Here is a 15,052-nt window from a genome sequence, read left to right as displayed (position 1 = left end):
ACACAGGGAAAATATATTGGCTAGCATCCTGCTGTTTATGTTATCAGCATTCATAAACAATGCTTTTGCTCAGAAGTATCTCTACTGATCACAGAGCCAAAACACCTCAAGTGCATTTGGGGTGATGTTTCCTGATATTTCCCCCATCCTCACAAAATGCAAAAGCATTTTAATTCAAATTAAATTTATTCTGCATCCTATCATGCTCTTCACCTAAGGCCAGTGAAACTCAGACCCTTACTCAAACTATAGTTTTTCATTTATATAGTCTCCACTGCATCTCTTTTTGGGAAATGAAAACCAATGCCGTTCCAATCTCTCATATGCCTTAGAAACAACTGACTCGCTCTTCAAATGTCAGTTTCTTTTAATCACTGGTCTCCGATTGGAACAGGGACCACATCAATGATTACATGTGACAAAAGCAGACTGCCTATCCACAACACCTTTTGAATGCTGTCTTTTTTATGTATCTCTTCAAAAATTGTCCTGTGTGAAAGATATTATGTACTAATTAAAATGTATTTTATGTGTAAATTCCATCTGACCCATTGCTAGGTCTGTGTGTGTGTGTGTGTGTGTGTGTGTGTGTGTGTGCTTAAACAGGCAGGGTATGGATTTACCTTTGGCAAGTCCCTGACCCTTGGTTGATACTTACATACAGTTTGGGAATTGGGAAACAATGGGAAGGGAGAAGAGCAAGCCAGACATCAAACCCATTTATTCTGAATCTTAAATTATGACTTTTTATCATCAATATTTTGGTTACATTGTTACACAAAGGACAAATTAACATCCAGTTTGAGGTTTCTTCTTTGACTGCTTTGGGATTAGTGACATCTCCTTGGCATAGGAATTCTGTACTCATCAACGCTCAGCTGGATTTTAATAATATTGTTATACAAGGTGCCAAAACAGGAAGGATTTGAGAAACCGCTCCTAGGGTGCCTCTGCCAATAGCTTTAACCACTGGGACTCCAGCCTGGCTTCCTGCCAGTTCACACAGCAGGCAGGGGAGTGTCCACACCCCTCTTTCCTAGGCAGATCAGAAGGGGATCCCTGGAGAGTAGCTGGTCCTGCTGCCTTTGAAGCACCTGGTCCCAGGTGTGCTCACGCAGAGTGGATCCCAGTAAGTGAAACATGCTGCTGCGAAGACCAAGGTCACTCCACAGAGAAGCCATATACTCGGGAGACTCGGTCACACAGCGCCTGCTCTCATCTTACATGATCCAGACCACCCAGGAACGCCAGGTTCTTAAAGTACTCCAGAGCGTTAAAAAAAATCCTGGTTGTTCATTCTCATGGTGCATCTGAGCGAATCTCTTTAAAAGAATCCGAGGAATTGTCCATGTGTCATTTTCACTTTGATATACAGGTACCTTTTGTTTGGTTGGGTCTCATTCAGGAATTCAACATACATTTCTCTCCTTCAGCCCAGCATGAAGAATAAAAGCAGGGGTGAAGAGGGAGAGCCGAGTGTGGAAAGCAAAAGTAAAGCTTTTCGAGGAAACACACACACACACACACACACACACACACACACACACACACACTCACAGAGTACAGAACAAAAGTCCAGTCCCATCGTGCAAAACTCGCATCTCCAGATAAAGCACTTCCGACAGGATCACAATGCCCCTTCCCCCTCCCCAGTCCTCCCATTCTCCCAGGGAAACACATAGAATGAAAGCCAAGCCATCCTTTTTCTTAAGGCTGAACAGACACACAGAGAACACATTTCACGGACTGGCCAGTGGGCGGTGACCTGCAGGGCTCTTGCTTTGAGTGCGGCCAGCCCCCTGCAATCCATCCTGAGGTCTGGGCACTCCGCACTCCGGACAACAATACAGCGTCCATACAAAAGAAGAAATCGCAGTGGTCCCAACAGTAAAATCCCAGATCGACTTTACAATCACAGGTACAAATTGCTCAGATCCATAGTGTCATTTCTCCTGAAGACCTTATCGTCTAAAACTAATTAGAGGCCAGGTTCCCGAGGAATGGTCAATAGTCAAAGAAAATACTGGAGATTTGGAAGGAAATCATTCTTTTACTGCGACAGTCAGACAGAACTTGGAAACAAGTTGTCCTGTTCGGCCAAGTTCAGGGGGTTAGGGAGGGCAGATTCCTGGGTCCAGATGACAACTTCCCCGCCACCCCAGGCTCAGCGTTTATAGAGGAAACACCAAGAAGCCGGAGAAGGTGGAGTACTTCCAGCCTCCCATGAGGTTGCCCCGCTCCAGTTTGAGGTGCACCTTGTCCTCCCTCTCCATCAGCAGCAGGACCCCATTGCTGGCTGCTTCTCTGGTCACATCCTGGTCTCCTGCGAATGCTGAGATCACTGGATAGCCATTCTGCATTAAACTGACCTACAATGCAGAGGGCAGAGCTCAGCAGGCCACGCAGGGCCCACCTGTTCTTACACACCTGTCCTCTCCTTCCCCCAGCCCTTCCCCCACCCTTTCCATGGAGCCCTACTTCCCCAGGGACCTAACCCAGAGGACTCAGCTGGCTCCCAGCCCCTCCCCCTGCCTCACAGAGGGGCTGATAGGGTCTGCAGTAATGGGGAATAAGTAACCCAAAGTTGAAAGGGTCCCGTTTCCGAAGCTACCCACCTGGATGGTCTGTCTGTTGTACACTTTGACTACGTGGAAGCTGAAGCTATAAATCCCTTTTCTCGGAGCTACAAATATACTGGAGGCAAGATCGAAATGGTTGCCAATATTTACTAACACCTGAAAAAGAAGAGGAACACACAGAGACATAGCAAGCCCCTCCTTGGCACACAGGGTGACCATTCTGGCATAGCAGTGACCCAGGTCCACTATGGGCTACCCAGGTACCCACCCATGGGGGAGGCACTGCTGGAGTTAAAATTCCCCACAGTGGGAAGTGATTTCACAGGTATTCCAAGGGATAGTGATTCATAAAGATGTTTTAAACTGTATTCATTTATGAGTTGAAAAAGTGGGCGCTAATTTTGTGCATTGGGGGCAGGACGGAGAGAAAGGAAGGAAGACAATGAGGTCAGTAAACAACCGGATGTTGAGTGTGTTCTGAGGCTTCTAGAATGATGGGGATTCAGCATGGAGCTTTGACAAAAATTAGTGGGCCACACTGAGTGGGTAGAGAATGGGCTATGAGGCAATAAGCCAATTAAGTGAGATCAGTTCCCTCAGATCACTGGTCGGCAAACTGCAGCTTGCAAGCCACATGCGGCTCGCGAGCCGCGGTTTGCCGCTCTGTTGACTAATGAGTTTGCCAACCACTGCCTCAGATGAAGCTTCCCACCTAACTTCCTGTATGTGCTCCAGGGCAGAATGGACTGTGTCAGGTCCTGGTCTCTGTGTTCCTGCAGCCCTGGCACATGCCCTGGCAGCACACAGTAGGTGCTCAATAATGGCTGCTGAGTGCAAGATCTCAGTCCATAAACACCTGTGGTGCCTGCTTCCCTCACTTTCCTCTGAGAGATGTTTGCTTCCTTGGATGAGCTATGATGTCATGCATTGTGCTTGAATAAATAGCAGGAGAGTCCACACAGCAGTTTGGACACCCTTGGCTCAACTCTGGGAATTCCATCAGGTGCAAGAATAATGACTAATCTAGCCCTGGGGTACAAGCTCACTTGGCCCTGCAAGTGGGTTTCCTCAGATCAGAGGGGATGGGAGCATGACATCATAAGTAGAACCTGAAGAGCAGAGAGCCCTCCATCACAACTCAAATCTTTTTTAGAAGCTGAAGACAGAATTTGGCCACTCTGCCTGGATCCCGTCCCCACTCCTACTCACACACAAATGCACAACTCGATTAAGATACTAGAATGGCTTGCCTGGTGTTCTCAGCTTCTAAGACAAACATCCAGCAACAACAACACAGCCCTGGATGAAAGAGCCTGTCATCTGTTCAGAAAATAAATGTCAACTGAATATGTTTTGCGGTGATTTCTTAGGCACTCATTATAGATGAATAACAAGCAATTCCCAGAGCCATGTCAACTGCTGCTCAACCACAACTGCCGGAATGGTTCTGAAGGCAGCCCGCACCGGAGCTGGGGGCACCACCTCCGCCCCCCTAGTCTGTGGGGCTCACACAGACATGCGGCCTCTATGCTTAGGGATGGTGGGTCCTACAGTTCTGTGCCTCCCCAAGGCTATGCTCTCAGTGGGTAGCATGATGTTTTCACGAAGAATAAAGCATTCTCCACGCAAGCCCTTGGAGCTGCTTCTTCCAACTCTTTACCTCAACTCTTTCACCTCAATTTTAAATTCAGGAAACTGGCAGATTCAGAGCCCTGCTGTAGAGGAAAGATCTCCCAACCAGCTCAGAAAAGCAGACTGTTTCTCCCTAACTAGGAACCAGTGACACACCATTCAGCCTGCCCCGCCACAGGTTCCTCATCCCTAAAATGAGAACCCTGCTACTACTTATCCTGACCATCATCACCATTTTCTTGACACCCAAATGAAACGATGGACATAAAAACTATTTGTAGGACGTGGGAAGGTAAATTATAGTAACACATAATGGAGAACTTATTAATTCAGTAAATAGTTACCTATCTCTTATTGTCTCCTTTCTTTGAACATAAATAGTGTTATATCTTATAAGTAAAAACAGATTAAAGGCAGACTCCCTCCCACCACCACCCTCAAATCCCACAAAACTTCATGAATGTACATTCTCCCCAACAACAAGGAAAACAAATGAGCACACTGGCCTAAAATGAGGCAAGGGTGTGTGTGCCGGTTTATTGGTATGCAGGAGTGAGAGTAGGTTTATGCAGAGGGGAGGTCTCAGTGTGGACAGCTGAAGAGGGCTCCATTTGTGGAAGGCATAGGGTCCAAAGGAATGGACTGATGCGTTCAAGTTTGGAAACCACTATTATGTTTCAATTTGCGTGTGAAAAACAACAGAACCAAGTGGGGAGGGATCCAAGAAGAAGGTCATGACCTTTAATCCTGAGCAGCCACACCAGAGAGGGGGTTGCCAAGGTAGGATCCAATTCATAACCCTTTGGCTTTGACTCCAGTGGGAAAAGTTAAGTGGATTAGGGCAACAGAAATCATCGATCCTTTTTTTTTTTATTATTCCCATAACCACTTACATATTGATATCGTGTACATATTGTATTTATAGATTGTCTTATATATTGTTTTCACTATACATTGCAGTTATATAAGAAGCTATTTCGTTTTGTATTTATGTAACCACCCTGCTATTTCCCTCACACTCTTGCTCACTTATTTTTCTTGAAGGTAAATATCCTCTTCCCAGTCCTTTCCAAAATAAGCAATAGGTACCTCTTTTCTGAGCGTCTGAGGACCCCTCCTTGAGCGTGGAGAGTTTAAAATGCTCAGTCTCTGTGTTGGCCACCTGGGTGACCAAGGCCCATCTACCACAAATGACAGCCCCCACCAGGGCAAAAAGTAAACCATGCAGATTCCTTTGGGGAAATATCTTTCTGACCCCTTAGCTTTATGGGGTTCTCAGTCACCAAAGTGCCACCTGAGCTGACAGTTACAAGGAAGCTATAATGTGAGGGAGGGAATGTCAATGAGAGCACACTAGAAACAGGAGAGAGAAGGGAGAGGCACAGGACAGGACAGGGCAGAGGAGGGAAGAACCTGGAACTGCAGGCCCGGGACGCGGAAAGCCCCAGCCCCAGCGCCAGCGCCCAGGCTCCCACCCTGTTCTCCCGGGCAAGAGGCACCATGCGCAAACCGGCCCGCTGACCTGGTCGAAGTAAATGGTCATGGTGCGGTTGCTCATCTCCGACGGCTCATGGTTGGTGCTCCGTGTGGCGGAGAAGGCCACTTTGGCGCTGCCAGAGCGCACGGAGATGCCAAGCGAGGAGGTGACAGCACCGTCCGCTGATGGGCTGGAGTCGCACACCACCAGGCACTTGCCCTCCAGCACGATGGGCTCTGTGTCGTTCTGAGCCCGCACCGGGCAGCAGGCGGGCAGCAGCAGCAGCAGCAGGGCCAGCGCCGCCCCAAGGCAGGAGCCGCAGCCCGTCGGCTCGCGCAGCGCCCCCCGGAGCCCGGGCATGGTCAGCAGCGGCCTGCGGGGGCCCTGGCCAGGCGCCGGCATCCGGGCTGGGGGGGGCGGAGCGCTTGGGACAGCAGCAGAGGCGGGAGGAACGCGGGTGGTCGAGCAACGTGCGGGGCCAGGGATAGCCTCCTCTGGCCTGGGTCCCCTGCTCTGATGGTTAAGGCCAGGATCGTCCTCACAAGAAAAGCGCCAGCGGACCTGTCAGGGCAAAGAACCCAAACCCTTAGACTGGGAGCTGAAGCAGTTCGGGAGGGGGCACTGGGAGCAGGTGCCTGAGGCGCTTGGGCCCCTCACTGGAGGCCACCCTCTTGTTCCCGCGCACAGCCACCCCCCTCCCAGATTGGCACAACAGGTCCCTAGAAACGCGAGGCGCCCTGGGCAGGGCATCCCTGAAGGCTCCGTGGTGGCGCACGCCAGAGGTGCAGTCAGGTCAGGGGCCCGTGATTCTGCACGGCCTCAGCACTAAGACAGGATCCCGGACCCTCGGGGACTCTGTCAACGCCACCCCACACCCCCTTCTAGCCTAAGGCGGAGGGGAGCTCAGGACGCAGCAAAGGAAAATCCACTAATGTTGTATCGCCTTCATTTCGGCGGCATTTTCTTCAACACACTACGAACCCTTTTCCCTTCCTCTGCTTTCCCTTTCATTCTGTATTTTCCCATCCTGGACTTTTTTTAAAGCAGTCCATCCAAAGACCAAATCTCCAGGATCCTTAGGATGAATTAGAGAAAAAGAGAGAGACTCTAAAAGCAAACACCCACTTCCACCACGTCCCCTCAGCCAGCAGCGAGCGCTTTGGAGAGTCCCTCGGATCCCTTTGGCACAGGCGAGGATTCCGGCGACCTGAGCCCTGAGCTGGCCTGATGGTGCAGCTTTTGTTTCCAGACTCCGGGCTTCGGTTTGCCGAGCTGGGGGGCGGCCCCAAGACTCTCTGCTAACTTAACCACTTTCTCCGGCCCCCTCTGCTCCCCTTAAACCAGACAGGTCATTTCCACACCCAGCCCAGAAACAAAAAAGCCGGAAGCCTCTTCCCTCGCCGCCCACGGCCTCTGAACAACTCCTCCAATAGTCTAAGAAGAGAGAAGTTGTTTCTCCATGAGTAGCCTCGGTCCTCAGCCCCAGAAAAATTATGTCCTTATTCTTGGTCGCTTCTCCCGACGCCCAGACGCAGACTCGCGATGGTCCCCGTTAAAATACACGCATGAATGCAATTAACGCGCGGATCGCGGAGCGCAGGGCTGGGTTGGTTACCTGGAACATCCATGACGAGCGAGCACCGCTGTCAGCCAAGTTCTGCTTAAAGAGGATGAGCGGAGCTGGCGGGAGGAGACACCGGGCGCAATCCGCTCCCCGCGCCTGGCCAATGCAGCTCCGCCCCGCCCTGCCCCTCTGCCTCGCTCGCCCGCGCCTGCTCCCAGCGCACGGCACCGGTCCTTGCCCCTGACCCGCACGCCCCGCGCCCCAAACCGGACAGCAACCCACTCTGCGCCCTGCACCTCTTAACGCCCTTGCTTCGTACTGGTGCGCTACACGCACCGCACCGCACCGCACCGCACCCGGCCGGCACGCGTTCCGCACCGGGTCTGCACCGCTCCTGCGCCCGCTGCGCGGCTCTCTCCTCCCACCCCAGCCCCACAGCCCCAGCCTTTCCCCCGTCTCCAGACGGCTCAGCCAAACGCCACGAGGTCTCCGAGCACTCAAGGCGCCCTCCGGGCTCAGCACTCGCTCCCGCATCCCAGCCGCACCCTACACCACGCAGGTTCGGCTCTCACCCTAACACCCAAAGCGAAATCCTCCCTGACGCCTCTTGCAAAAATTAGGCACCGTCAAAAGCACTGGTCGCACCTCTGATTTTTGATTCTTTCTTTTCTTTTCCAAATTCCCTCCAAATCTTAATCCTGAGCAGCGTGACCGCTTTCATAATTGAAAAGGGAGTGAGGGGAGAGAAGCAGTGAGAGAGAGAGAGAGAGAGAGAGAGAGAGAGAGAGAGAGAGAGAGAGAGAGAGAGAGAGAGAGAGAAGAAAGAAAGAAAGAAAGAAAGAAAGAAAGAAAGAAAGAAAGAAAGAAAGAAAGAAAGAAAGAAAAGAAAAGAAAGAGAAAGAGAAAGGAAGGAAGGAAGGAAGAAAGGAAGGAAGAAAGAAAAGAATGGAGAGGAAAAGGCTTGGGATTTGAATGGTTTAAAGGCTGTGGTTCCAGAGTCTCCAGTTTGGGAAATGTCAGGATTTGGCAGGGATTAAGGAGGCGCCTCCGCCGGGGTTTCTGTGCTGCTCCTCTGATCCTCGGGGCTCCGGGAGCGCGTTGGCACTCGCGCTTATTTATTAAAATGCCTCCTCTGAGCTCTAAGACTTGGGGAGACGCGCGGGGTTTCCGAGCTGCGCCCAGAGCGCGGCGAGGGCGCAAGCACGGACGTGGGGCGCCACCTACGGGCGCTGGGGTCTCCTTTCCGCGGGCTCCGGAGGCTGGGGGGGGGAGCCCCTAGGGACAAGGATGGGGTTTGCTGAGTCCTCTTTAACCCTCAAAAGCATTCCTGGCCTCTGCAAAAATACAAAAATAAATGATCTTTCTTTGCACCCTCGCCCCTGATCTTTGCTCTCACAAACGTCTCTGCCAAAATTATATATGCTGCAGTCAGGTTCTCACAGCATCATTATCTGCTGAACCCTGGGCTGTATACTCCATGCCTCCTGTAAACAAAGACAGTACGTAAATGTGCACTCACTTTTAAAAACATCGTTAAAAATGCTTAATCCTTTGACTTGCACAGTATCCCTTTGCTGATAGGCTGATCAAAATAAATTGGTCAATGCTATACATAAGAACAGAGCGAAAGTATTTATTCCCCCGCACTTAGCACCTAACCCTCTTTCTTATGGAGATTTCAGCCAGGGTTCTGGTTCCACCCTATAACCTGGGTCTTTTCAGGTAGGGTGTATTCAAGCCTCATTCTCCACAGACTCTCACATGACTCTTCTCCCCATTAGAAGCCCCCCGCACAGAAGAACTCCTAAATGGATGTGGAAGAAGACAGGGTAAAGTGGAAACAATCCTATTGTATTACCTGAGATCATTATAATGCAGGGTTGTAAAAATCCGATGAAAAGAACTGTCCAGCCAAATGTTTTCTACTTCACATGCAAAATAGTATAAAATATAAAATAGCCCCCAAATCTATTATCCTCCTAAGATATTTGCTGAAAATTAAGTGTTTTGCTTCAACATTTTTATAACGTCGTCAGATGCACTGGACTTTGCCAGGAAACTTCTCCAAAGCCATTATATTTTGCTACCATTTTTGTGAGGTTAACACAATGGAAATGGTTAATTCTTATTTTCAGATAGTTACGTTAGTCCAATATTGCATCAATTTTACAATCTCTTATTGCCACAATAAGCACAGCACTAGCATGCCATCATAGAGAGTTCTGATTTGAATGTAAGCATAAATAACAAAGGACCCCGGGTCTCTGAAGGAAATGTGAGGCACAAACTGAAAATCAGACCAATTTGGGAATGCTAATGAAGTAGCAATACCTCTCTCACATCTATACATCTTTAAATAACAGCTCTGTTAAACAACTGCCTTAAAGGTTGCGTTATAAGCATTTCTTCTAACTAATACAAATGCAAACACACATGAACCAGATTATTATCATCACCTTTTGGGTAATAAAAGCAAAACTTTTCCAGGTGGCAACAAACATGTTTAAATTCTATAAATAAACTATTCATCTATATGGTACACTCAATCACAGAATTAGAGCAGTAAGCATCTTATATAATGGGAAATACAGGTTTGGTTTAAATGTAGGCTTGAGGCTATTTTTGGAAGGAACTTGATAATTGTGAAAAACAGCAGATGGACAGAGATGGAACATTATTTATCTACTGATGAATTGATTGTTCTCTCTGTAAGGAGACACTTAAGTCGTGATAGATTTAAGTCCATAAACATGCTTAGAAAATATTTTAGAACATCACTAGATTTAAAAGTGAAAATGTTTTCTAGTTATCACAGGGATTACTTTTTCTGTCTCATTTCCACGTTATTAGTAATCCTTACGATTAGTAGAACAATAGTAGTCGACACTATTAAGTGTAGGTACATCCCCATAGACAATCACAATGTCAACCATTTATTGAGCATCCATTACATGTTGGACATTATCTAGGATGTAACACACAGTTTAACACCCACCATCATCCTGCGGCTGACAGATGGTCGCATAGAGCTTAAGAGGAAAGTATTCTAAATTTTTTTTAAGTGGGAAAAGGAGGCTGAGATAATTCAAGTTCCCTTCCTTTCATTTGTCCTAAGTATTGATCTCTAATAGAATGTAAATATATTTCCCTGGGATAAAACACACCACTGAAATACATCTTCAGTGTGCATTGTAGCCTTTTCTTGCTGTTTTAAACTAATATAGCATATTTATGATTTTATTCCAGGAATATGATAAATATGATCTGCTACATATTTTATTCTCTAAGATGTGAACATATATGTACTTTTAAACACAAACATGGAAGCATTAATAAGCAGAGACGATTTTCTTTTAATTTTAACTTTATTGAAAAATACTTGACAGGTATAATTGTGTATATTTAAAGTGTACATGCATTGTGATGATTGGATAGACATACACATTGTAGAATGATTACCAAGAGCAAGATAATGAATACATCTATCACCTCACATATTTCACAGTTAACTCTTTTTTTATTTATGTGGTGAGAATGTTTAAAATTTACTTTCAGCAACTTTTAAGCATACAATACCATCTTACTAACTATAGTCACCATGCTGTACATTAGACCCTAAGAACGTCTTACAATTGAAAATGTGTACCTTTGACCTACATCACCCCATGTCCCTCTCACCCCAACCCCTGGCAACTCCATTCAATTCTGTTTCTATGACATTACCTTTTTTATTTTTTTTAAGATTCCTCATATAAGTGAGTTTATACAATATTTTTCTTTCTTTGGCTTATTTCACTTAGCACTAGCATAATACCTTTCAGATTCATCCATTTTAACACAAATGGCAGGATTTCCTTCTTTTTAATGGCTGAATATTTGATTGTATATATGTACCACATTTTCTTTATCCAGTCATCTGTTGAGGGACATTTAGTTTGTTTACATATCTTGGCTATTGTAAATAGTGCTGCAATAGACATGGGGGTGCAGATAACTTTGAGATCCTGATTTCATGTCCTTCAGATACAATACCCAGGAGTGGGATTGATTGATCACAAGGTACTTCCATGTTTACTTTAGTAGAAATATAACTTTTTGAAATTATCAGTAATTGTATTTCCAATGTGATATAACACTATTCTGGAGGGTTTGTAAGATGTGGAAAATAATAATTCTAAACATTGCATACCATTAAGTTATACATGCTAAATTATTACCTATGCATTTCTCACCATAATAAAAACATATGGAAGTGCATATCAAAATTTTATAATAGCAATAAAGAGAATAAATACTCAATGCTATTTGGACACTTTACTGAGTTAGCAATATAAGAAAAAAATCTTTAAAGATGGGAACCAGTCCTAATTCAGTTCAACAGAAAGACCAGGAAAAGTGTGTCTATATAAGCAACAGGTTTATAATTGTTGAATGAAATTACTAAGTAATCAAAATAATCTGGTCAAAACAGGTAAACATTTGTAACTAGTTAATAATTCTAGGTTAGCCCAATTTGAGTCAATAAGACTGTTTGCATTGTGTGGTCATATTATACAAAACATTACCTCTGTCACTCACAGAGCATACTGAACTATTTTTAAAGACCATGTACAGTAAAAGCTGGCATGAGGGTCTCCATTATAGCCAAAAGTTCGTTATAGAATAAAGTGGGTTTTCTGAAATCCTATGTTAAAAAATTGACAAATCACTTACCTTACCTGTGTTTAGTTATGTAGATACATTTGTGTAATTAAAATTAAGTGTTTATGAAAAGTTTAATTTCACAGAAAAGTTTTCTATATGTATTACAGTAATTTAAATTTATACTGACTGGGTCTAGTAAATGCATGCATTCACCACTGCGAGCAAACAATGCTCAGGGTTGGGGTGTGGCTTAGTGCACATGGGAACACCAGCTGGCACGTGTTAAAACTACTGCAGAAAGTCATGCCAGTGACAACAGAACCAATTAACCAATTCTCGCTCATGATGCTGTGTGATCACGTGCTAATCATTTGCAGAACATTGTTTAAAAGTGGTGACTCTTGGATTTAAATAGGTAGACTATAGTTGTAGATATGTAATATTTATTTATGTCTGCAAAATTACTACAGTTTTTTCCTAACATACAGAGTATTCACTAAAATTTGTTAAAAATAACAGTGAATTAATAACAAAAAAAAAATAACTTGTTAGTTTAATTATAAGCAAACCTTGGTTGAAAGCATTTTAACATTAACAGGGTGCTAATGTTCACATATAACATATGGACCGGAAATTTTTGTCCCTTAAATTGAGGTCTGAAAAATTGATCATTTACTGTACTAGCTATTTTTTTCTCTGACATACATTTCAACATTTAATAAATATTGTTTACAAATGTGATTTTTAATTTAGCTTTTATTAACAAATTTATAAAGCAGAGAGCAACCTTGGACCAACAATGTGATATTACTTCTACAGTATTACAAAATGAACATATTACATTATAAAAAATCACTTTTTATTGTTTTAGAATGCCTTTTAAACTTAAAAATATGTATAAGTACAGTTATATATTGTAGGTAAGTATTAGGGCTAATGAGACTGTATGAGGCAAGGGTATTACAAACATTCAAAGTGACCTATTTTCTTGGTACCTCAATGTCTCCTGCTACTTGATTCTTATTAAGGCATATCTTAGAATTAGTGAAAAAGGAAAATTAGTAACTTAATGGACTTATAACATTTGAAATATGATATGCCAGCAGACATGGAAACCATTATTTGGGAAAAGAAACAATTAATCTTTGTTCTTTTCAGCTATGTCTTATTGTCTTACATAATCCTAATATTTAATTTCTTCTATTTTATGGTAGGCAATGTCTCTATTGCTTTACCAAATTGGGTCAAGTGCCTAATGTTAGTCATTTTAATCCTATCAAAACAGAAGTCTTTATGAACTAGGATGCCGTTTGTCAACTCTTATTTCTCAATAAAGGATAGATGATGGTATTGCAAAATGAAAGTTCCTTCTGCAAGCTCTTGCTAAAAGAATTCTAGTGGCCCAGAAGGGAGTAAGGATTCATTTAATATGAAGCTAAAGCATTTCCTAAATTTTTACTTAAATATTATTTCTTATAACCTAATTGTGTCACTTTCTGGAATAGCCACAGCCACATGTATATTTTCAAGAATCATTATATTTGAATATTTTGAATACATATAATATACAGAAATCATATTTTTTCTTAGAAATTAGTTTTGAAATAAAAACATGCATAATTTAAGATAAAACAAAACTGCTAGTTTTATGCTTTCAGAAATATTCCAGGAAGTTACAGGTCAATGTGTATTTCCCTCTCAAATGTTCCCCTGTAAGAATAAATTATAATGGTATTAGAGGTCCAGTGCACTAAATTTGTGCATGTTAGGGTCCCTAGGCATGGCCAGCAATCAGGGCCAATCAGGGCCTTCCTTCCAGCTGCCAGCTGTCAGCCAGGACCTTCCTTCCCCAGCTGCTGGCTGTTGGCCGGGACCTTCCTCTGTTCGGTGCCACCCCCTGATGGTCAGCACACATCATAGCAAGCGGTGGAACTCCCAGTTGGTTGAACTCCCTAGGGGACAATTTGCATATTAGCCTTTTATGATATAGGATGTTGAATTAGTAATTGGTAATGCTTTAATTCCAAAACTTTTGGAGCTAAAGTTAAGCACTTCTAAGAATACTATTTGTTCTTACCAGGGGATATGCCTACATCCTCAAAAAGCAACATATCCACAGGATATGATGGAATTAAAGTTGGGAGTTTAGGGAAGAGCCATCTGGAAGGTTCTGTGATTCAAGCAAGAGTGAGGTCTGGATGTGGGTCCAGTCTCTGGTTCTGGTAAGGGGGAGGAATCGTCTGATTTCTTAGTGAGCTCCTTGTCACCATCTCCTGGCTGAGTCTGGCGAAGCTCCACCTCCCACAGCCTTAGTGACCTGGAATCTGAGGTATTTCTGTCATGTTGCTACAGCAAACTGTACTGTGGAAGGGATATTTTAGTCCAACACAGACTAAATGTAATTCAAGCATTGTCGAGATTTGAACACAACCTTTTTGTTGTCATTTCCGAAGCCATAACTAATTATTTCATGCTTGATATTAACAATTTATCTTGAGACTATTCTTTGGAAACAGAGACTCCTAATGGAACGTTAAGTACGCGTTCACAGGACTGCTGTGTTTTAATACTGAGAAATCTGAAGGCTTGCGTTTCACAGAGTTGCACCCTGCACAGGCTGAGAACAGCTGCTTATCCCGTAGGAGCCATTCTTCTGATCTAATCCATTACAAAAGCCATTTTACCCTGGTCAGAAGTTTTTAAGAGAAATATGGCCATCCTCGGCACAGAGATCAGAGTGCAGGAACAAATATATTTAAGGACTGTTTCTCTACCTGAGAGGGAAGGATGTGATGCCAGGCTGTTTGAGCAAGCAGTGAGCTGAATCCATGCGCCGCACCTCCTCACCTGCTGTTTCACCCTGACTCACCCGGACTACAGTGAATTTCCGGAGGAAAGGAAGGGGGATCCTATGTGCCGAGGACTCCCAAAGTGTAATGAACACCTGAATCACCTGGAAGCATCCCTACAAATGTGTTTTCTGAATCAGTAAGCATGGGGTGGGACCTGAAATTCTACATTTCTAACAAGCTCATAGCCGAGGACAGTCCTGCTGATCTTCAGGCTCCACTTTGAGTAGCAAAGTCTATGCTTCTGGAGAATTAATCTATACTGGAAATATTAGAAGGTTTATTATTAAGACATTTACGAGGAGAG

The 15,052-nt window shown here is 44.5% G+C and overlaps 1 protein-coding gene across 3 annotated transcripts; it reads right to left on the bottom strand.

The window, feature by feature from the left end:
• Nucleotides 1-702: 702 nt before the first annotated feature.
• On the bottom strand, nt 703-8,392 carry CBLN2 (cerebellin 2 precursor). Of its 3 annotated transcripts, none has more exons than XM_080684772.1 (4): nt 7,898-8,392; nt 5,734-6,249; nt 2,616-2,735; nt 703-2,369 (listed from the first exon to the last, which is right to left on the bottom strand). In XM_080684772.1, the coding sequence occupies exons 2-4, from the start codon at nt 6,088-6,090 to the stop codon at nt 2,172-2,174; spliced, it is 675 nt and encodes a 224-aa protein (XP_080540898.1). In that variant the 5' UTR covers nt 6,091-6,249; nt 7,898-8,392; the 3' UTR covers nt 703-2,171. The 3 variants fall into 3 exon arrangements, with proteins under 3 accessions (XP_080540898.1, XP_080540900.1, XP_080540899.1); XM_080684774.1 differs by lacking the exon at nt 7,898-8,392 and adding an exon at nt 7,304-7,595; XM_080684773.1 differs by lacking the exon at nt 7,898-8,392 and adding an exon at nt 6,814-7,016.
• Between the last annotated feature and the right edge of the window lie 6,660 nt (nt 8,393-15,052).

This window comes from Plecotus auritus, assembly GCF_963455305.1.
Source record: "Plecotus auritus genome assembly, chromosome: 8".
NCBI lineage: Eukaryota > Metazoa > Chordata > Mammalia > Chiroptera > Vespertilionidae > Plecotus > Plecotus auritus.
Note: the sequence above shows the minus strand (reverse complement) of the source record. Positions and strands in the feature narration are given on the sequence as shown.

Bases quoted from the DNA above. Each gene is read 5' to 3' on its own strand.
- CBLN2 (XM_080684774.1), bottom strand. The intron at 2,736-5,733 runs GTCAGCGGGCCG...CTTCTTTTTCAG, and splicing joins TGACCATTTACTTCGACCAG to GTGTTAGTAAATATTGGCAA. The intron at 2,370-2,615 runs GTGGGTAGCTTC...TCTGCATTGTAG, and splicing joins ACAACAGACAGACCATCCAG to GTCAGTTTAATGCAGAATGG.